This window comes from Squalius cephalus, assembly GCF_949319135.1.
Source record: "Squalius cephalus genome assembly, chromosome: 25".
In the NCBI taxonomy this organism is placed as follows: domain Eukaryota; kingdom Metazoa; phylum Chordata; class Actinopteri; order Cypriniformes; family Leuciscidae; genus Squalius; species Squalius cephalus.
The window spans coordinates 30,020,264-30,043,843 of record NC_137146.1 but is presented as its reverse complement, the minus strand read 5'-3'; the positions used below and the strand labels follow the sequence as shown (position 1 = coordinate 30,043,843).

At 50.3% G+C, this 23,580-nt stretch overlaps 1 protein-coding gene across 1 annotated transcript in view; it reads left to right on the top strand.

The window, feature by feature from the left end:
* LOC307153874 (uncharacterized protein) overlaps nt 1-23,580 on the top strand; it is a 139,263-nt gene that overhangs the window by 67,257 nt on the left and 48,426 nt on the right. The window contains exons 18-20 of the mRNA XM_079863627.1: nt 251-304; nt 11,412-11,456; nt 13,384-13,437. Coding sequence (XP_079719753.1) covers nt 251-304; nt 11,412-11,456; nt 13,384-13,437 — 153 coding nt within the window. The remainder of the gene's footprint in view (nt 1-250; nt 305-11,411; nt 11,457-13,383; nt 13,438-23,580) is intronic.

Here is a 23,580-nt window from a genome sequence, read left to right as displayed (position 1 = left end):
TGTGTCCAGTGAGATCTGGAACTCTGCAAGAAAACAAACACAAAGCCACTTTAATATAAAGTAATATACTCTATTCAAGTCTGAATCCGCTTCTCGTTTAACTTCAAACCCTTCATGGAGCATTAACTTTTTTCTGAGAGTGATTTTAAGCAAGTTTTTCATCTTTAAAGTGATTCTGAGCACCGCAGTTAAAGTGTTTCAGATCTGAAAAATGAATTGTTGATCAACAAATCTGCTGTGTGTTCCTCAGGGAGAGAAAGGAGACGTCGGGCTGCCAGGCGCAGATGGACCACAAGGCGTTCCAGTGAGTCGCTTCTGCTGCTCTTCCTCTTTTATCCTGCTTAACAAAAGCTGCTTTTGTTAGATATGTGTCACATGTATTCAAATGCAGTTCAATACCAAATTTTGAATCCAAACAAACATTCTCAGCACATGTTGACTGAGTCCTTCATAATGAGCACTGTCAGAATTTAAAAAAATTGCACTGTGTCAAATTTAAGGCCATATAAAGTCTTAAATTATATAAGAATAGTCTTAATTATTATTTCAAGAGGTTTTAAATTTGGGGACAGGATCGCAATATGGCTTAATGGGTTATTAAACTTCAAGAGGTGATGATTTAATTAAATAAATGTGAGCGCTGTATGTTTTTACAGTAAAAACTTGGTGCTGTTGCATCATTTTCAGACATTCAATTATGACAATGTTTAATTTGTGGTGTTTTTAATGGTGTACTGGCAAAGCCGTTGCATTTCTAAAAAGCGTTGCAGTTTCTGATTTTCCAGAATTTCTCAGAGAATGAAATTGCATTTTCATTCACCCGGTGGATTGAAAAGAAGCTAACGTGGATTCTTAAAGTCTAAACATAAGATAATAACATGTTTTAAATGAATATAAAAATATAATTATTTAAAATTTTAAATTTTAAATCATCTTATATTTATAAATTTTATCATTTTATAAACTAGATTTTGGTCAAAACCATTATTGTTTGAACTTGTATTATATTATTGAACTTGTATTATATTACCATAGAGTTGCTCAACCCACCCATATGATATTACATTTAATTTATAAAGCCTCAAATTTGATTGTAAAGGATGGTAAGGAAAAGAGTAAGTAGAGAAGTCTGTTCTCAAAATGAGTGTGTGCGAGGCCCTGCTTCCACCGCAGTGTTTACAGATCTGCGGCACGATGGAGAGAGAGCCAGCATGAGGAATCTGACATTCCCATCAATCTCAACATCTACAACAGCCAAGTGTTTGCAAGTCAAAACATCCTGTTCATTTGACAGAAAAAAACATTTATTTTATTTGAGTCTGTGGCAGTTTAGCATCCTCCACAGAACCCTCACACTATAGTTTCTTACATATTACATGCCTCAGATGTGCCTCAGATGTGGGCAGCTTTACATCTGTAATGAATTACCATTAGCATTGTTTGCCTGCTTAAATGAGAGAAAATGGATTTTATATTTGATCTACATCTGAGTTCAATCCATACATCCAGTCAAGATTAAATAATTGCATGTCAAATGAACATCCAGCCTCAGTGGACTATTGAAACTGGCAGAACAGCACAGACATATACAAGCCTGGTTAGCTTGTTAATGTCGCCCACACACTTAATAAAGCACTGCATGTCTGCCAATCTGAATGAAGCACTGGTCCCACTCACTGCCTGAAGCACACTCGTGACGTGGCCTCAATCCTCCTACTCTGAAGCACACGCGTGACGTGGCCTCAATCCTCCTGCACTGAAGCACACGCGTGACGTGGCCTCAATCCTCCTGCGCTGGAGCACACGCGTGACGCGGCCTCAATCCTCCTGCACTGAAGCACACGCGTGACGCGGCCTCAATCCTCCTGCACTGAAACACACGCGTGACGTGGCCTCAATCCTCCTGCACTGAAACACACGCGTGACGCGACCTCAATCCTCCTGCACTGAAGCACACTCGTGACGCGGCCTCAATCCTCCTGCACTGAAGCACACGCGTGACGCGGCCTCAATCCTCCTGCACTGGAGCACACGCGTGACGCGGCCTCAATCCTCCTGCGCTGGAGCACACGCGTGACGCGACCTCAATCCTCCTGCGCTGGAGCACACGCGTGACGTGGCCTCAATCCTCCTGCGCTGGAGCACACGCGTGACGCGGCCTCAATCCTCCTGCACTGAAGCACACGCGTGACGCGGCCTCAATCCTCCTGCACTGAAGCACACGCGTGACGCGGCCTCAATCCTCCTGCACTGAAACACACGCGTGACGTGGCCTCAATCCTCCTGCACTGAAACACACGCGTGACGCGACCTCAATCCTCCTGCACTGAAGCACACTCGTGACGCGGCCTCAATCCTCCTGCACTGAAGCACACGCGTGACGTGGCCTCAATCCTCCTGCACTGAAGCACACGCGTGACGTGGCCTCAATCCTCCTGCACTGAAGCACACGCGTGACGCGACCTCAATCCTCCTGCACTGAAGCACACTCGTGACGCGGCCTCAATCCTCCTGCGCTGAAGCACACGCGTGACGCGGCCTCAATCCTCCTGCACTGAAACACACGCGTGACACGACCTCAATCCTCCTGCACTGAAACACACGCGTGACGCGGCCTCAATCCTCCAGCACTGAAGCACATGCGTGACTCGGCCTCAATCCTCCTGCACTGAAACACACGCGTGACGCGGCCTCAATCCTCCTGCACTGAAGCACACGCGTGACGCGGCCTCAATCCTCCTGCACTGAAGCACACGCGTGACTCGGCCTCAATCCTCCTGCACTGAAACACACGCGTGACGTGGCCTCAATCCTCCTGCACTCAAGCACACGTGTGACGCGGCCTCAATCCTCCTGCACTGAAACACACGCGTGACGTGGCCTCAATCCTCCTGCGCTGGAGCACACGCGTGACTCGGCCTCAATCCTCCTGCACTGAAGCACACGCGTGACGCGGCCTCAATCCTCCTGCACTGAAGCACACTCGTGACGTGGCCTCAATCCTCCTACTCTGAAGCACACGCGTGACGTGGCCTCAATCCTCCTGCGCTGGAGCACACGCGTGACGCGGCCTCAATCCTCCTGCACTGAAGCACATGCGTGACTCGGCCTCAATCCTCCTGCACTGAAACACACGCGTGACGTGGCCTCAATCCTCCTGCACTGAAGCACACGCGTGACTCGGCCTCAATCCTCCAGCACTGAAGCACATGCGTGACTCGGCCTCAATCCTCCTGCACTGAAACACACGCGTGACGCGGCCTCAATCCTCCTGCACTGAAGCACACGCGTGACGCGGCCTCAATCCTCCTGCACTGAAGCACACGCGTGACTCGGCCTCAATCCTCCTGCACTGAAACACACGCGTGACGTGGCCTCAATCCTCCTGCACTCAAGCACACGTGTGACGCGGCCTCAATCCTCCTGCACTGAAACACACGCGTGACGTGGCCTCAATCCTCCTGCGCTGGAGCACACGCGTGACTCGGCCTCAATCCTCCTGCACTGAAGCACACGCGTGACGCGGCCTCAATCCTCCTGCACTGAAGCACACTCGTGACGTGGCCTCAATCCTCCTACTCTGAAGCACACGCGTGACGTGGCCTCAATCCTCCTGCGCTGGAGCACACGCGTGACGCGGCCTCAATCCTCCTGCACTGAAGCACATGCGTGACTCGGCCTCAATCCTCCTGCACTGAAACACACGCGTGACGTGGCCTCAATCCTCCTGCACTGAAACACACGCGTGACGCTGCCTCAATCCTCCTGCGCTGGAGCACACGCGTGACGCGGCCTCAATCCTCCTGCACTGAAGCACACGCGTGACGCGGCCTCAATCCTCCTGCACTGAAACACACGCGTGACGTGGCCTCAATCCTCCTGCGCTGAAGCACACGCGTGACGTGGCCTCAATCCTCCTGCGCTGGAGCACACGCGTGACGCGGCCTCATTCCTCCTGCACTGAAACACACGCGTGACGTGGCCTCAATCCTCCTGCACTGAAACACACGCGTGACGCGGCCTCAATCCTCCTGCACTGAAGCACAAGCGTGACTCGGCCTCAATCCTCCTGCACTGAAACACACGCGTGACGTGGCCTCAATCCTCCTGCACTGAAGCACACGCGTGACACGGCCTCAATCCTCCTGCACTGAAGCACACGCGTGACTCGGCCTCAATCCTCCTGCACTGAAACACACGCGTGACGTGGCCTCAATCCTCCTGCACTGAAGCACACGCGTGACGTGGCCTCAATCCTCCTGCACTGAAGCACACGCGTGACGCGGCCTCAATCCTCCTGCACTGGAGCACACGCGTGACGTGGCCTCAATCCTCCTGCACTGAAACACACGCGTGACGCGACCTCAATCCTCCTGCACTGGAGCACACTCGTGACGTGGCCTCAATCCTCCTGCACTGAAACACACGCGTGACGCGGCCTCAATCCTCCTGCACTGAAGCACACGCGTGACGCGGCCTCAATCCTCCTGCACTGAAGCACACGCGTGACGTGGCCTCAATCCTCCTGCACTGAAGCACACGCGTGACTCGGCCTCAATCCTCCTGCACTGAAACACACGCGTGACGTGGCCTCAATCCTCCTGCACTGAAGCACACGCGTGACGTGGCCTCAATCCTCCTGCACTCAAGCACACGCGTGACTCGGCCTCAATCCTCCTGCACTGAAACACACGCGTGACGCGGCCTCAATCCTCCTGCACTGAAACACACGCGTGACGCGACCTCAATCCTCCTGCACTGGAGCACACGCGTGACGCGGCCTCAATCCTCCTGCACTGAAGCACACGCGTGACGCGGCCTCAATCCTCCTGCACTGAAGCACACACGTGACGCGGCCTCAATCCTCCTGCACTCAAGCACACGCGTGACTCGGCCTCAATCCTCCTGCACTGAAACACACGCGTGACGTGGCCTCAATCCTCCTGCACTGGAGCACACGCGTGACGCGGCCTCAATCCTCCTGCACTGAAGCACACGCGTGACGTGGCCTCAATCCTCCTGCACTGAAACACACGCGTGACGTGGCCTCAATCCTCCTGCACTCAAGCACACGCGTGACGCGGCCTCAATCCTCCTGCGCTGAAGCACACGTGTGACGTGGCCTCAATCCTCCTGCGCTGAAGCACACGCGTGACGTGGCCTCAATCCTCCTGCACTCAAGCACACGCGTGACGCGGCCTCAATCCTCCTGCACTGAAGCACACGCGTGACGCGGCCTCAATCCTCCTGCACTCAAGCACACGCGTGACGCGGCCTCAATCCTCCTGCACTGAAGCACACGCGTGACGCGGCCTCAATCCTCCTGCACTGAAGCACACGCGTGACGCGGCCTCAATCCTCCTGCACTGAAGCACACTCGTGACGTGGCCTCAATCCTCCTGCACTGGAGCACACTCGTGACGCGGCCTCAATCCTCCTGCACTGAAACACACGCGTGACGCAACCTCAATCCTCCTGCACTGAAGCACACGCGTGACGCGGCCTCAATCCTCCTGCACTGAAGCACACGCGTGACGCGGCCTCAATCCTCCTGCACTCAAGCACACGCGTGACATGGCCTCAATCCTCCTGCACTGAAACACACGCGTGACGTGGCCTCAATCCTCCTGCACTGAAACACACGCGTGACGTGGCCTCAATCCTCCTGCACTCAAGCACACGTGTGACGCGGCCTCAATCCTCCTGCACTGAAACACACTCGTGACGTGGCCTCAATCCTCCTGCGCTGGAGCACACGCGTGACGCGGCCTCAATCCTCCTGCACTGAAGCACACGCGTGACGCGGCCTCAATCCTCCTGCACTGAAGCACACGCGTGACGTGGCCTCAATCCTCCTGCACTGAAACACACGCGTGACGTGGCCTCAATCCTCCTGCACTGAAACACACGCGTGACGCGGCCTCAATCCTCCTGCACTCAAGCACACGCGTGACTCGGCCTCAATCCTCCTGCACTGAAACACACGCGTGACGTGGCCTCAATCCTCCTGCACTGAAGCACACTCGTGACGTGGCCTCAATCCTCCTGCACTCAAGCACACGCGTGACTCTGCCTCAATCCTCCTGCACTGAAACACACGCGTGACGTGGCCTCAATCCTCCTGCGCTGGAGCACACGCGTGACTCGGCCTCAATCCTCCTGCACTGAAGCACACGCGTGACACGGCCTCAATCCTCCTGCACTCAAGCACACGCGTGACTCGGCCTCAATCCTCCTGCACTCAAGCACACGCGTGACTCGGCCTCAATCCTCCTGCACTGAAGCACACGCGTGACTCGGCCTCAATCCTCCTTCACTGAAGCACACGCGTGACGCGGCCTCAATCCTCCTGCGCTGAAACACACACGTGACGCGGCCTCAATCCTCCTGCACTGGAGCACACGCGTGACGTGGCCTCAATCCTCCTGCGCTGAAGCACACGCGTGACTCGGCCTCAATCCTCCTGCGCTGGAGCACACGCGTGACTCGGCCTCAATCCTCCTGCACTGAAGCACACGCGTGACACGGCCTCAATCCTCCTGCACTGAAACACACGCGTGACGTGGCCTCAATCCTCCTGCGCTGGAGCACACGCGTGACTCGGCCTCAATCCTCCTGCACTGAAGCACACGCGTGACACGGCCTCAATCCTCCTGCACTCAAGCACACGCGTGACTCGGCCTCAATCCTCCTGCACTCAAGCACACGCGTGACTCGGCCTCAATCCTCCTGCACTGAAGCACACGCGTGACTCGGCCTCAATCCTCCTTCACTGAAGCACACGCGTGACGCGGCCTCAATCCTCCTGCGCTGAAACACACACGTGACGCGGCCTCAATCCTCCTGCACTGGAGCACACGCGTGACTCGGCCTCAATCCTCCTGCACTGAAGCACACGCGTGACTCGGCCTCAATCCTCCTGCACTGAAGCACACGCGTGACTCGGCCTCAATCCTCCTTCACTGAAGCACACGCGTGACGCGGCCTCAATCCTCCTGCGCTGAAACACACACGTGACGCGGCCTCAATCCTCCTGCACTGGAGCACACGCGTGACGTGGCCTCAATCCTCCTGCGCTGAAGCACACGCGTGACGCGACCTCAATCCTCCTGCGCTGAAGCACACGCGTGACGCGACCTCAATCCTCCTGCGCTGAAGCACACGCGTGACGCGGCCTCAATCCTCCTGCGCTGAAGCACACGCGTGACGCGGCCTCAATCCTCCTGCACTGAAGCACACGCGTGACGCGGCCTCAATCCTCCTGCGCTGAAACACACACGTGACGCGGCCTCAATCCTCCTGCGCTGAAGCACACGCGTGACGCGGCCTCAATCCTCCTGCACTGAAGCACACGCGTGACGCGGCCTCAATCCTCCTGCGCTGAAACACACGCGTGACGCGGCCTCAATCCTCCTGCACTGAAGCACACGCGTGACGCGGCCTCAATCCTCCTGCGCTGAAACACACACGTGACGCGGCCTCAATCCTCCTGCACTGGAGCACACGCGTGACGTGGCCTCAATCCTCCTGCGCTGAAACACACACGTGACGCGGCCTCAATCCTCCTGCACTGAAGCACACGCGTGACTCGGCCTCAATCCTCCTGCACTGAAGCACACGCGTGACTCGGCCTCAATCCTCCTGCACTCAAGCACACGCGTGACTCGGCCTCAATCCTCCTGCACTCAAGCACACGCGTGACTCGGCCTCAATCCTCCTGCACTGAAGCACACGCGTGACTCGGCCTCAATCCTCCTGCACTGAAACACACGCGTGACTCGGCCTCAATCCTCCTGCACTCAAGCACACGCGTGACTCGGCCTCAATCCTCCTGCACTCAAGCACACGCGTGACTCGGCCTCAATCCTCCTGCACTGAAGCACACGCGTGACTCGGCCTCAATCCTCCTGCACTGAAGCACACGCGTGACGCGGCCTCAATCCTCCTGCGCTGAAACACACACGTGACGCGGCCTCAATCCTCCTGCACTGGAGCACACGCGTGACGTGGCCTCAATCCTCCTGCACTGGAGCACACGCGTGACGTGGCCTCAATCCTCCTGCGCTGAAGCACACGCGTGACGCAACCTCAATCCTCCTGCGCTGAAGCACACGCGTGACGCAACCTCAATCCTCCTGCGCTGAAGCACACGCGTGACGCGACCTCAATCCTCCTGCGCTGAAGCACACGCGTGACGCGGCCTCAATCCTCCTGCGCTGAAGCACACGCGTGACGCGGCCTCAATCCTCCTGCGCTGAAACACACACGTGACGCGGCCTCAATCCTCCTGCGCTGAAGCACACGCGTGACGCGGCCTCAATCCTCCTGCGCTGAAGCACACGCGTGACGCGGCCTCAATCCTCCTGCGCTGAAACACACACGTGACGCGGCCTCAATCCTCCTGCACTGGAGCACACGCGTGACGTGGCCTCAATCCTCCTGCGCTGAAACACACACGTGACGCGGCCTCAATCCTCCTGCACTGAAGCACACACGTGACTCGGCCTCAATCCTCCTGCACTGAAGCACACGCGTGACGCGGCCTCAATCCTCCTGCACTGAAGCACACGCGTGACGCGGCCTCAATCCTCCTGCACTGAAGCACACGCGTGACGCGGCCTCAATCCTCCTGCACTGAAGCACACGCGTGACGCGACCTCAATCCTCCTGCACTGAAGCACACGCGTGACGTGGCCTCAATCCTCCTGCACTGAAACACACGCGTGACGTGGCCTCAATCCTCCTGCACTGAAGCACACGCGTGACGCGGCCTCAATCCTCCTGCACTGAAGCACACGCGTGACGCGGCCTCAATCCTCCTGCACTGAAGCACACGCGTGATGCGGCCTCAATCCTCCTGCACTGAAGCACACGCGTGACGCGGCCTCAATCCTCCTGCACTGAAGCACACTCGTGACGTGGCCTCAATCCTCCTACTCTGAAGCACACGCGTGACGTGGCCTCAATCCTCCTACTCTGAAGCCCACGCGTGACGCGACCTCAATCCTCCTGCACTGAAGCACACGCGTGACGTGGCCTCAATCCTCCTGCGCTGAAGCACACGCGTGACGCGACCTCAATCCTCCTGCACTGAAGCACACGCGTGACGCGACCTCAATCCTCCTGCGCTGAAGCACACGCGTGACGCGACCTCAATCCTCCTGCACTGAAGCACACGCGTGACGCGGCCTCAATCCTCCTGCACTGAAGCACACGCGTGACGCGGCCTCAATCCTCCTGCACTGAAGCACACTCGTGACGTGGCCTCAATCCTCCTGCACTCAAGCACACGCGTGACTCGGCCTCAATCCTCCTGCACTGAAGCACACGCGTGACGCGGCCTCAATCCTCCTGCACTGAAGCACACGCGTGACGCGGCCTCAATCCTCCTGCACTCAAGCACACGCGTGACTCGGCCTCAATCCTCCTGCACTGAAGCACACGCGTGACGCGGCCTCAATCCTCAATCCATTTGGCTTTGCCCTTGAAAGCTTTGCTGTGATTTGCTAATAAGACATTTTCTGCTACTAATCATTACATCTCAACCTGGCAAATTAACACTTGACTCATTTTTCTGGTCATGTGTGACTCCTTTCATCCTGCAGGTAATTACATTTACAGTCTCGCTCTACTTCCTGTACTCTTACATTTCTTTAGTGTTTCCTCTCAAATTAAACCTGCGATGGCCTCAGAAGTTTTTTTTTAATGTAATTCAGCTTCTCTGAAAGAAGAAGAGCCTTTGAGTGAAACGCAATCGATGGCCACTCATTATGAATGACTTATTAAGGTTAGATAATATGCAGGAATCTCCATTTCAAAGCTGTGTGACTATAGCCTTGCTTGTGTAATCTCTAGGAACCTTGATTTTTCCTCCACACTGTTCTTAGGCCTGTTATTCAGTCTTATGAAGCTACAACAGATGATTCATTTTTGTGAACACAAACATTTGGGCAACAACCGCAGGTGCTGAAAAAAGATGAATGTTGTGAAGCTGCTCTAATGCGGGACCCACTAAAACTAAAGCCCACTTTGTTTTCTAGTAAAAGACAAATGACATTTCCTTTTTTAGATCCTCATCAGGGTATCTTGAAGTTGTTATTGAGTCTGTGGCAGGAAGGAAGAGGCGTTTGGTTCTCGTATTTCATTTTTGGAGTAAATAGTGGTTGTTTTAGGTTTTAACAGAACGTTCACTCATCTGTTAAAGTATTTTCCATTTTTAATGCACAAATGCACTAAAAGAAGTAATGCAACTTTTTTTTAAAGAGAACAGCTAATGCATGTTATTTAAATATGCATTTTGATACTTTAATGTAAAATATGAGATATTTTGAGGTATAAAAGAGCTTTTTAACTTTTTAGCTAATTCTCAATTCCCATCATTTATGATTCTTATTAGATTCTCATTACTGTAGTATTTTTTTGTTGTTGTTGTTGATGTTGAATGAATAAATACTTGTCCATATAAACATATATATATATATATATATATATATATATATATATATATATATATATATATATATATATATATATATATATTAACGTATATTTATATGTTACCTCTGATGTACATATACTAAATTATATATATATGAACAATAGCAATAATAATATGTTTAATGCATATATACATTTATAAATAATCTATTTAAATCCATTAAAACTACCAGCATACTTTAATTTTGATGTTTTTGAGGTATTAAAAAGGGCCTTGCGGTCATTTCGAGCTAATTCCCATTATTTTCAATAGTGATTCTCATTTATAATCTTATAATTTGATAAAGAAATGAATAAATACATAAATAATATATTTTCATATAAATTATAAATGTATATAAATAATATGTTTACAATAATAATATTAATGATAAAGTCATTAAAAGTCATTTACCAAGTAAATTACTAATTAAACTTAAACATGAGATATTTTGAGATATTAAAAGTGCCTTTTACAGGAGTAAAAACATCAGCAGACGTGTTTTTAAATCTTCGAGAAAGAGTATGATAGTCAGACTTTTGCGGAAAATATTAACAGTGCAGTTTTTGTTTTTCTGTGCGTAATGACTTCGTTCTACTGTAATATGAGGATCATCACTGACTCTCACTGGAGCCTCAACAGAAGCAGATGATGAAGGAAGTTTTTAATGGATCTCAATTAAAGTCTTTTAGTGGGCGAGAAAAACAGACACTGAATATGTGTGAATGTCAGAAAGTCAATTGTGTCCTTTTCTTGGCAGGCAACCATTACAGCAATAGCTTTTCCAGAGCGTAGGATTACTTGAGTGGCATCCCGGTAATCCTGTAAAATGATGAATGATGAAAGTATATTGGGACTTGATCTCGACGGTGTGTGTGTGTGTGTGAAACACAAGGGCATGAAGCGTGCCGCTGACGGATCTTGTTCTCTCCAGGGAATCCGTGGATTTCCCGGTGAAGCAGGAGCGATCGGAGCGCAGGTATGAACACACACACACACACACACACACACACACACACACACACACACACACACACACACACACACACACACACACACACACACACCACAACTTGTGTCAATCAATCAATCAATCAATCAATCAGTTTAGGTGAATATATATATATATATATATATATCTATATATAAGTCAGTTTCAGTGTTATACATTTTACTGCTTAGCTTTTATTAATAATAATAATAAACAATAACACTGTTTTATTGTATTGTAAAATAATAAAATGTTTTATCTGTTAACATTAGTTAACTACTTTATAATGAACAATACTTCTGCAGCATTTATTAATCTTAGTTACGGTTGCTTTCATTTAATTATACATTATGAAAATTAAATTTTGTATCTGTTAACATTAGTTAATGCACTGTGAACTAACATGAACACAGAATGAACAGCTGTATTTTTATACAACTATACGTAGGCTATATACGCTTGCTCGCTAGGAGCGGCTTTTCTTCGTGGAAGTTTTGCATTTGGTGAGCTAATAAAATATTAAAACTCAGTCGAATCAATATTTTGTGTACAGTTATTTAATTATGCCATCCAGTATCGTGGACTCGCTCTCTCTCGTTTCACACAAACGCAGCGGCGGCCATTTTGTGACTATTGTTTTGTTCACTGTTGGATTATGAGATACAAACAGGTACAATTTTAAAACAGTTTAATTTCAAATCAATATCTCTAATCTCCTTAATTATTAATGTGTTGAAATGCTGTGTAATAAGTGTTATGACTGTATACCGTATCTCTTAAATGTCCGTCTAGTTTGATCTCGCCGCTGACATTGCTCTCTCCGCAGAAAATTTGCGTTTTAAAGAGCTAATAAAATATTTCGACTCAGATCAATATTTCGTGTCTAATTTATTTACTTATGTGGCAAGTATCCGTGTAATAAGCGGATAATGTACATCCAGCTGGTTGTTCTCTCAGAATAAACCCCTTCAGGAGTGTGTGTGTGTGTGATCTCAGAATAAACCCCGAACCCCCTTCAGGTGTGTGTGTGTGTGTGTGTGAGAGATCTCAGAATAAACCCCAAACCCCCTTCAGATGTGTGTGTGTGTGTGTGTGTGTGTGTGTGTGTGTGTGATCTCAGAATAAATCCCAAACCCCCTTCAGGTGTGTGTGTGTGTGTGTGTGTGTGTGTGTGTGTGTGTGAGATCTCAGAATAAACCCCAAACCCCCTTCAGATGTGTGTGTGTGTGTGTGTGTGTGTGATCTCAGAATAAATCCCAAACCCCCTTCAGGTGTGTGTGTGTGTGTGTGTGTGTGTGTGTGTGTGTGTGTGTGTGAGATCTCAGAATAAACCCCAAACCCCCTTCAGGTGTGTTTGTGTGTGTGTGTGTGTGTGTGTGTGTGTGTGTGTGTGTGTGTGTGTGTGTGTGTGTGTGTGTGTGTGTGTGTGTGTATGTGTGTTCTCAGAAAAAACTACCTTCAGGCTGATGGAGACCTGATCCTGATCACCCTGTCAGGTTTATTCTGAGATAACAACCGGCTGGATACATTATCCCTTACTTAACAAATATTAATAAATACTGCAATAAATGTATTGCTCACTGTTAGTTAATGTTAGTTAATACATTAACTAGTGTTAACAAATGAAACCTTATTGTAAAGTGTTAAAATAAAATTAAGTAATGTATTTATGTTTTATAATGCCACAGTGTGAAACATATGAATGGTGCCAAAACATTTAAGTTATGCAAAACATTATTTCTTGTGATTTTGTAATGAAATTTGTCTGACAGGTTTTGTGAAATTCACCCATTTTTAAATGTGTGAGATAAATAAACAAGGTTAAAAACGGTCATGTGTAAGAATAATATCTTTAACTCACACACCATCAGTGTGTGTGTGTGTAACGCTGTGGATCTGGTGTCGGGGGGTTTAGGGTGCAAGAGGAGCCGCTGGCCAGAAAGGCTCACCCGGACCGAGAGGACCTCCGGTGAGTAAACGTCCCACAATGCATCAGGCTTACCTCTTTACCCTCTCATTGTGTCAACTGACCCGGGAAAATTCGACACTTCAGAGAAATTGGATCATGTCCCAGACAGCGGCTCATCAGATCCAGAGAGAGACGAGCAATTTAGACAGGGATAAGAGGATAAGCAGCGATTGTGTTACAAAGTGAAAAGTGTTAGAGTGACCTCTGATGGACACACACACACACACAGACACTCGACAGAGTGAACAGAGTTAGAGTGACCTCTGATGGACACACACACACACACACACACACACACTCGACAGAGTGAAGAGTGTTAGGGTGACCTCTGATGGACACACACACACACTCGACAGAGTGAACAGTGTTAGGGTGACCTCTGATGGACACACACACACTCGACAGAGTGAACAGTGTTAGGGTGACCTCTGATGGACACACACACACACACACACACACACACACACACACACACACACACTCGACAGAGTGAACAGAGTTAGAGTGACCTCTGATGGACACACACACACTCGACAGAGTGAACAGTGTTAGGGTGACCTCTGATGGACACACACACACACACACACACACACACACACACACACACACACTCGACAGAGTGAACAGAGTTAGAGTGACCTCTGATGGACACACACACACTCGACAGAGTGAACAGTGTTAGGGTGACCTCAGATGGACACACACACACTTGACAGAGTGAACAGTGTTAGGGTGACCTCTGATGGACACACACACACTCGACAGAGTGAACAGTGTTAGGGTGACCTCTGATGGACACACACACACTCGACAGAGTGAACAGTGTTAGGGTGACCTCTGATGGACACACACACACACACACACACACACACACACACACACTCGACAGAGTGAACAGAGTTAGAGTGACCTCTGATGGACACACACACACTCGACAGAGTGAACAGTGTTAGGGTGACCTCAGATGGACACACACACACTTGACAGAGTGAACAGTGTTAGGGTGACCTCTGATGGACACACACACACTCGACAGAGTGAACAGTGTTAGGGTGACCTCTGATGGACACACACACACTCGACAGAGTGAACAGTGTTAGGGTGACCTCTGATGGACACACACACACACTCGACAGAGTGAACAGTGTTAGGGTGACCTCTGATGGACACACACACACACTCGACAGAGTGAACAGTGTTAGGGTGACCTCTGATGGACACACACACACACTCGACAGAGTGAACAGTGTTAGGGTGACCTCTGATGGACACACACATACTCGACAGAGTGAACAGTGTTAGGGTGACCTCTGATGGACACACACACACACTCGACAGAGTGAACAGTGTTAGGGTGACCTCTGATGGACATAAACACACACTCGACAGAGTGAACAGTGTTAGGGTGACCTCTGATGGACACACACACACACACACACTCGACAGAGTGAACAGTGTTAGGGTGACCTCTGATGGACACACACACACACTCGACAGAGTGAACAGTGTTAGGGTGACCTCTGATGGACACACACACACTCGACAGAGTGAACAGTGTTAGGGTGACCTCTGATGGACACACACACTCGACAGAGTGAACAGTGTTAGGGTGACCTCTGATGGACACACACACACTCGACAGAGTGAACAGTGTTAGAGTGACCTCTGATGGACACACACACACACTCGACAGAGTGAACAGTGTTAGAGTGACCTCTGATGGACACACACACACACTCGACAGAGTGAACAGTGTTAGGGTGACCTCTGATGGACACACACACACTCGACAGAGTGAACAGTGTTAGGGTGACCTCTGATGGACACACACACACACACTCGACAGAGTGAACAGTGTTAGGGTGACCTCTGATGGACACACACACACTCAACAGAGTGAACAGTGTTAGGGTGACCTCTGATGGACACACACACACACTCGACAGAGTGAACAGTGTTAGGGTGACCTCTGATGGACACACACACACACTCGACAGAGTGAACAGTGTTAGGGTGACCTCTGATGGACACACACACACACTCAACAGAGTGAACAGTGTTAGGGTGACCTCTGATGGACACACACACACACTCGACAGAGTGAACAGTGTTAGGGTGACCTCTGATGGACACACACACACACACTCGACAGAGTGAACAGTGTTAGGGTGACCTCTGATGGACACACACACACTCAACAGAGTGAACAGTGTTAGGGTGACCTCTGATGGACACACACACACACTCGACAGAGTGAACAGTGTTAGGGTGACCTCTGATGGACACACACACACACTCGACAGAGTGAACAGTGTTAGGGTGACCTCTGATGGACACACACACACTCAACAGAGTGAACAGTGTTAGGGTGACCTCTGATGGACACACACACACACTCGACAGAGTGAACAGTGTTAGGGTGACCTCTGATGGACACACACACACACACTCGACAGAGTGAACAGTGTTAGGGTGACCTCTGATGGACACACACACTCGACAGAGTGAACAGTGTTAGGGTGACCTCTGATGGACACACACACACTCGACAGAGTGAACAGTGTTAGGGTGACCTCTGATGGACACACACACACTCGACAGAGTGAACAGTGTTAGGGTGACCTCTGATGGACACACACACACACGACAGAGTGAACAGTGTTAGGGTGACCTCTGATGGACACACACACACTCGACAGAGTGAACAGTGTTAGGGTGACCTCTGATGGACACACACACACACTCGACAGAGTGAACAGTGTTAGAGTGACCTCTGATGGACACACACACACTCGACAGAGTGAACACTGTTAGGGTGACCTCTGATGGACACACACACACTCGACAGAGTGAACACTGTTAGGGTGACCTCTGATGGACACACACACACACTCGACAGAGTGAACAGTGTTAGGGTGACCTCTGATGGACACACACACACTCGACAGAGTGAACAGTGTTAGGGTGACCTCTGATGGACACACACACACACGACAGAGTGAACAGTGTTAGGGTGACCTCTGATGGACACACACACACACTCGACAGAGTGAACAGTGTTAGGGTGACCTCTGATGGACAGACACACACTCGACAGAGTGAACAGTGTTAGGGTGACCTCTGATGGACACACACACACTCGACAGAGTGAACAGTGTTAGGGTCACCTCTGATGGACACACACACACTCGACAGAGTGAACAGTGTTAGGGTGACCTCTGATGGACACACACACACACGACAGAGTGAACAGTGTTAGGGTGACCTCTGATGGACACACACACACTCGACAGAGTGAACAGTGTTAGGGTGACCTCTGATGGACACACACAAACACTCGACAGAGTGAACAGTGTTAGAGTGACCTCTGATGGACACACACACACTCAACAGAGTGAACAGTGTTAGGGTGACCTCTGATGGACACACACACACTCGACAGAGTGAACAGTGTTAGGGTGACCTCTGATGGACACACACACACTCAACAGAGTGAACAGTGTTAGGGTGACCTCTGATGGACACACACACACACTCGACAGAGTGAACAGTGTTAGGGTGACCTCTGATGGACACACACACACACGACAGAGTGAACAGTGTTAGGGTGACCTCTGATGGACACACACACACACTCGACAGAGTGAACAGTGTTAGGGTGACCTCTGATGGACACACACACACTCGACAGAGTGAACAGTGTTAGGGTGACCTCTGATGGACACACACACACACTCGACAGAGTGAACAGTGTTAGAGTGACCTCTGATGGACACACACACACACTCGACAGAGTGAACAGTGTTAGGGTGACCTCTGATGGACACACACACACACTCGACAGAGTGAACAGTGTTAGGGTGACCTCTGATGGACACACACACACACACTCGACAGAGTGAACAGTGTTAGGGTGACCTCTGATGGACACACACACACACACACGACAGAGTGAACAGTGTTAGGGTGACCTCTGATGGACACACACACACACTCGACAGAGTGAACAGTGTTAGGGTGACCACTGATGGACACACACACACACTCGACAGAGTGAACAGTGTTAGGGTGACCTCTGATGGACACACACACACTCGACAGAGTGAACAGTGTTAGGGTGACCTCTGATGGACACACACACACTCGACAGAGTGAACAGTGTTAGGGTGACCTCTGATGGACACACACACACTCGACAGAGTGAAGAGTGTTAGGGTGACCTCTGATGGACACACACACACTCGACAGAGTGAACAGTGTTAGGGTGACCTCTGATGGACACACACACTCGACAGAGTGAACAGTGTTAGGGTGACCTCTGATGGACACACACACACTCGACAGAGTGAACAGTGTTAGGGTGACCTCTGATGGACACACACACACACTCGACAGAGTGAACAGTGTTAGGGTGACCTCTGATGGACAGACACACACTCGACAGATTGAACAGTGTTAGGGTGACCTCTGATGGACACACACACACACACACTCGACAGAGTGAACAGTGTTAGGGTGACCTCTGATGGACACACACACACACTCGACAGAGTGAACAGTGTTAGAGTGACCTCTGATGGACAGACACACACTCGACAGAGTGAACAGTGTTAGAGTGACCTCTGATGGACACACACACTCGACAGAGTGAACAGTGTTAGGGTGACCTCTGATGGACACACACACACTCGACAGAGTGAACAGTGTTAGGGTGACCTCTGATGGACACACACACACTCGACAGAGTGAACAGTGTTAGGGTGACCTCTGATGGACACACACACACTCGACAGAGTGAACAGTGTTAGGGTGACCTCTGATGGACACACACACACTCGACAGAGTGAACAGTGTTAGGGTGACCTCTGATGGACACACACACACACTCGACAGAGTGAACAGTGTTAGAGTGACCTCTGATGGACACACACACACTCGACAGAGTGAACAGTGTTAGGGTGACCTCTGATGGACACACACACACTCGACAGAGTGAACAGTGTTAGGGTCACCTCTGATGGACACACACACACTCGACAGAGTGAACAGTGTTAGGGTGACCTCTGATGGACACACACACACACTCGACAGAGTGAACAGTGTTAGAGTGACCTCTGATGGACACACACACTCGACAGAGTGAACAGTGTTAGGGTGACCTCTGATGGACACACACACACTCGACAGAGTGAACAGTGTTAGGGTGACCTCTGATGGACACACACACTCGACAGAGTGAACAGTGTTAGGGTGACCTCTGATGGACACACACACACACTCGACAGAGTGAACAGTGTTAGGGTGACCTCTGATGGACACACACACACTCGACAGAGTGAACAGTGTTAGGGTGACCTCTGATGGACACACACACACACTCGACAGAGTGAACAGTGTTAGGGTGACCTCTGATGGACAGACACACACTCGACAGAGTGAACAGTGTTAGGGTGACCTCTGATGGACACACACACTCGACAGAGTGAACAGTGTTAGGGTGACCTCTGATGGACACACACACACACACACTCGACAGAGTGAACAGTGTTAGGGTGACCTCTGATGGACACACACACACACTCGACAGAGTGAACAGTGTTAGAGTGACCTCTGATGGACACACACACACACACTCGACAGAGTGAACAGTGTTAGGGTGACCTCTGATGGACAGACACACACTCGACAGAGTGAACAGTGTTAGAGTGACCTCTGATGGACACACACACTCGACAGAGTGAACAGTGTTAGGGTGACCTCTGATGGACACACACTCGACAGAGTGAACAGTGTTAGGGTGACCTCTGATGGACAGACACACACTCGACAGATTGAACAGTGTTAGGGTGACCTCTGATGGACACACACACACACACACTCGACAGAGTGAACAGTGTTAGGGTGACCTCTGATGGACACACACACACACTCGACAGAGTGAACAGTGTTAGAGTGACCTCTGATGGACAGACACACACTCGACAGAGTGAACAGTGTTAGAGTGACCTCTGATGGACACACACACTCGACAGAGTGAACAGTGTTAGGGTGACCTCTGATGGACACACACACACACTCGACAGAGTGAACAGTGTTAGGGTGACCTCTGATGGACAGACACACACTCGACAGATTGAACAGTGTTAGGGTGACCTCTGATGGACACACACACACACACACTCGACAGAGTGAACAGTGTTAGGGTGACCTCTGATGGACACACACACACACTCGACAGAGTGAACAGTGTTAGAGTGACCTCTGATGGACAGACACACACTCGACAGAGTGAACAGTGTTAGGGTGACCTCTGATGGACACACACACACACACACTCGACAGAGTGAACAGTGTTAGGGTGACCTCTGATGGACACACACACACACTCGACAGAGTGAACAGTGTTAGGGTGACCTCTGATGGACACACACACACACTCGACAGAGTGAACAGTGTTAGGGTGACCTCTGATGGACACACACACACACTCGACAGAGTGAACAGTGTTAGGGTGACCTCTGATGGACACACACACACTCGACAGAGTGAACAGTGTTAGAGTGACCTCTGATGGACACACACACACTCGACAGAGTGAACAGTGTTAGGGTGACCTCTGATGGACACACACACACTCGACAGAGTGAACAGTGTTAGGGTGACCTCTGATGGACACACACACACTCGACAGAGTGAACAGTGTTAGGGTGACCTCTGATGGACACACACACACTCGACAGAGTGAACAGTGTTAGGGTGACCTCTGATGGACACACACACACTCGACAGAGTGAACAGTGTTAGGGTGACCTCTGATTGACACACACACACTCGACAGAGTGAACAGTGTTAGGGTGACCTCTGATGGACACACACACACTCGACAGAGTGAACAGTGTTTGATACCCCTTTTCCACCAACAAGAACCGGGTGCTGGTTCAGAGCCAGAGCCAGAGCTGGTTCAGAGTTGGTTCGACTGACGAGCTTACTAAGAACCGGTTTGCCTTTCCACCGGCTAGAGAGCCACAACAGAGCCAGATCTTACGTCACTGTATACGTCTCATGTTGCCCAGCAACCGCTAGTGCGGTAGCGCCAAACACAAACACGCCAGGCTTGTTCGAGATGCATCGGCTTCTCGCAGATCGATCGCCGCATGACATCAAAGCACTGCGATAGCGATCTAAAAGCACAAGGAGTCGTATGCTCTCCAAACACTCCCGCAGCTCCGATCGCTCCGATGCATCTCGAACAAGCCATCAACAATAACGGACGTTGCAATACTATGGATGCTCATGGGTTTGCAAAAATACATCGGAATCCAACGCGTTCGTGCAGCTCGCCGTAACTTACATAGACGGATATTATAATCGAGCTGCTATTAGCTCGACTAGCTGCTATTTAAAAATGGCGGTCACAAGTTTCTATTCGTCTTGTTGGTCACGGTAACCCCGCCCCCAGCCCCTGACGCAAGCGGTTCTTTCTTGGCTCCGTTCTAGACCCTGCAATGATTTGGTGCTACTTAAGAACCAGTTTTACTGGTTCGGAGCTGGTGCTTTGGCGGTGGAAAAACAAAGAACCGATTTGAAACTAGGCTCTGGCTCCGAAGCAGCACCAGCTCTGCCTTGGTGGAAAAGGGGTAAGAGTGACCTCTGATGGACACACACACACTCGACAGAGTGAACAGTGTTAGGGTGACCTCTGATGGACACACACACACTCGACAGAGTGAACAGTGTTAGGGTCACCTCTGATGGACACACACACACTCGACAGAGTGAACAGTGTTAGGGTGACCTCTGATGGACACACACACACTCGACAGAGTGGACAGTGTTAGGGTGACCTCTGATGGACACACACACACACTCGACAGAGTGAACAGTGTTAGGGTGACCTCTGATGGACACACACACACACTCGACAGAGTGAACAGTGTTAGAGTGACCTCTGATGGACAGACACACACTCGACAGAGTGAACAGTGTTAGGGTGACCTCTGATGGACACACACACACACTCGACAGAGTGAACAGTGTTAGGGTGACCTCTGATGGACACACACACACTCGACAGAGTGAACAGTGTTAGAGTGACCTCTGATGGACACACACACACTCGACAGAGTGAACAGTGTTAGGGTGACCTCTGATGGACAGACACACACACTCGACAGAGTGAACAGTGTTAGGGTGACCTCTGATGGACACACACACACACTCGACAGAGTGAACACTGTTAGGGTGACCTCTGATGGACAGACACACACTCGACAGAGTGAACAGTGTTAGGCTGACCTCTGATGGACACACACACACTCGACAGAGTGAACAGTGTTAGGGTGACCTCTGATGGACACACACACACACTCGACAGAGTGAAGAGTGTTAGGGTGACCTCTGATGGACACACACACACTCGACAGAGTGAACAGTGTTAGGGTGACCTCTGATGGACACACACACACTCGACAGAGTGAACAGTGTTAGGGTGACCTCTGATGGACACACACACACTCGACAGAGTGAACAGTGTTAGGGTGACCTCTGATGGACACACACACACACTCGACAGAGTGAACAGTGTTAGGGTGACCTCTGATGGACACACACACACACTCGACAGAGTGAACAGTGTTAGGGTGACCTCTGATGGACACACACACACTCAACAGAGTGAACAGTGTTAGGGTGACCTCTGATGGACACACACACACACTCGACAGAGTGAACAGTGTTAGGGTGACCTCTGATGGACACACACACACACACTCGACAGAGTGAACAGTGTTAGGGTGACCTCTGATGGACACACACACTCGACAGAGTGAACAGTGTTAGGGTGACCTCTGATGGACACACACACACTCGACAGAGTGAACAGTGTTAGGGTGACCTCTGATGGACACACACACACTCGACAGAGTGAACAGTGTTAGGGTGACCTCTGATGGACACACACACACACGACAGAGTGAACAGTGTTAGGGTGACCTCTGATGGACACACACACACTCGACAGAGTGAACAGTGTTAGGGTGACCTCTGATGGACACACACACACACTCGACAGAGTGAACAGTGTTAGAGTGACCTCTGATGGACACACACACACTCGACAGAGTGAACACTGTTAGGGTGACCTCTGATGGACACACACACACTCGACAGAGTGAACACTGTTAGGGTGACCTCTGATGGACACACACACACACTCGACAGAGTGAACAGTGTTAGGGTGACCTCTGATGGACACACACACACTCGACAGAGTGAACAGTGTTAGGGTGACCTCTGATGGACACACACACACACGACAGAGTGAACAGTGTTAGGGTGACCTCTGATGGACACACACACACACTCGACAGAGTGAACAGTGTTAGGGTGACCTCTGATGGACAGACACACACTCGACAGAGTGAACAGTGTTAGGGTGACCTCTGATGGACACACACACACTCGACAGAGTGAACAGTGTTAGGGTCACCTCTGATGGACACACACACACTCGACAGAGTGAACAGTGTTAGGGTGACCTCTGATGGACACACACACACACGACAGAGTGAACAGTGTTAGGGTGACCTCTGATGGACACACACACACTCGACAGAGTGAACAGTGTTAGGGTGACCTCTGATGGACACACACACACACTCGACAGAGTGAACAGTGTTAGAGTGACCTCTGATGGACACACACACACTCAACAGAGTGAACAGTGTTAGGGTGACCTCTGATGGACACACACACACTCGACAGAGTGAACAGTGTTAGGGTGACCTCTGATGGACACACACACACTCAACAGAGTGAACAGTGTTAGGGTGACCTCTGATGGACACACACACACACTCGACAGAGTGAACAGTGTTAGGGTGACCTCTGATGGACACACACACACACGACAGAGTGAACAGTGTTAGGGTGACCTCTGATGGACACACACACACACTCGACAGAGTGAACAGTGTTAGGGTGACCTCTGATGGACACACACACACTCGACAGAGTGAACAGTGTTAGGGTGACCTCTGATGGACACACACACACACTCGACAGAGTGAACAGTGTTAGAGTGACCTCTGATGGACACACACACACACTCGACAGAGTGAACAGTGTTAGGGTGACCTCTGATGG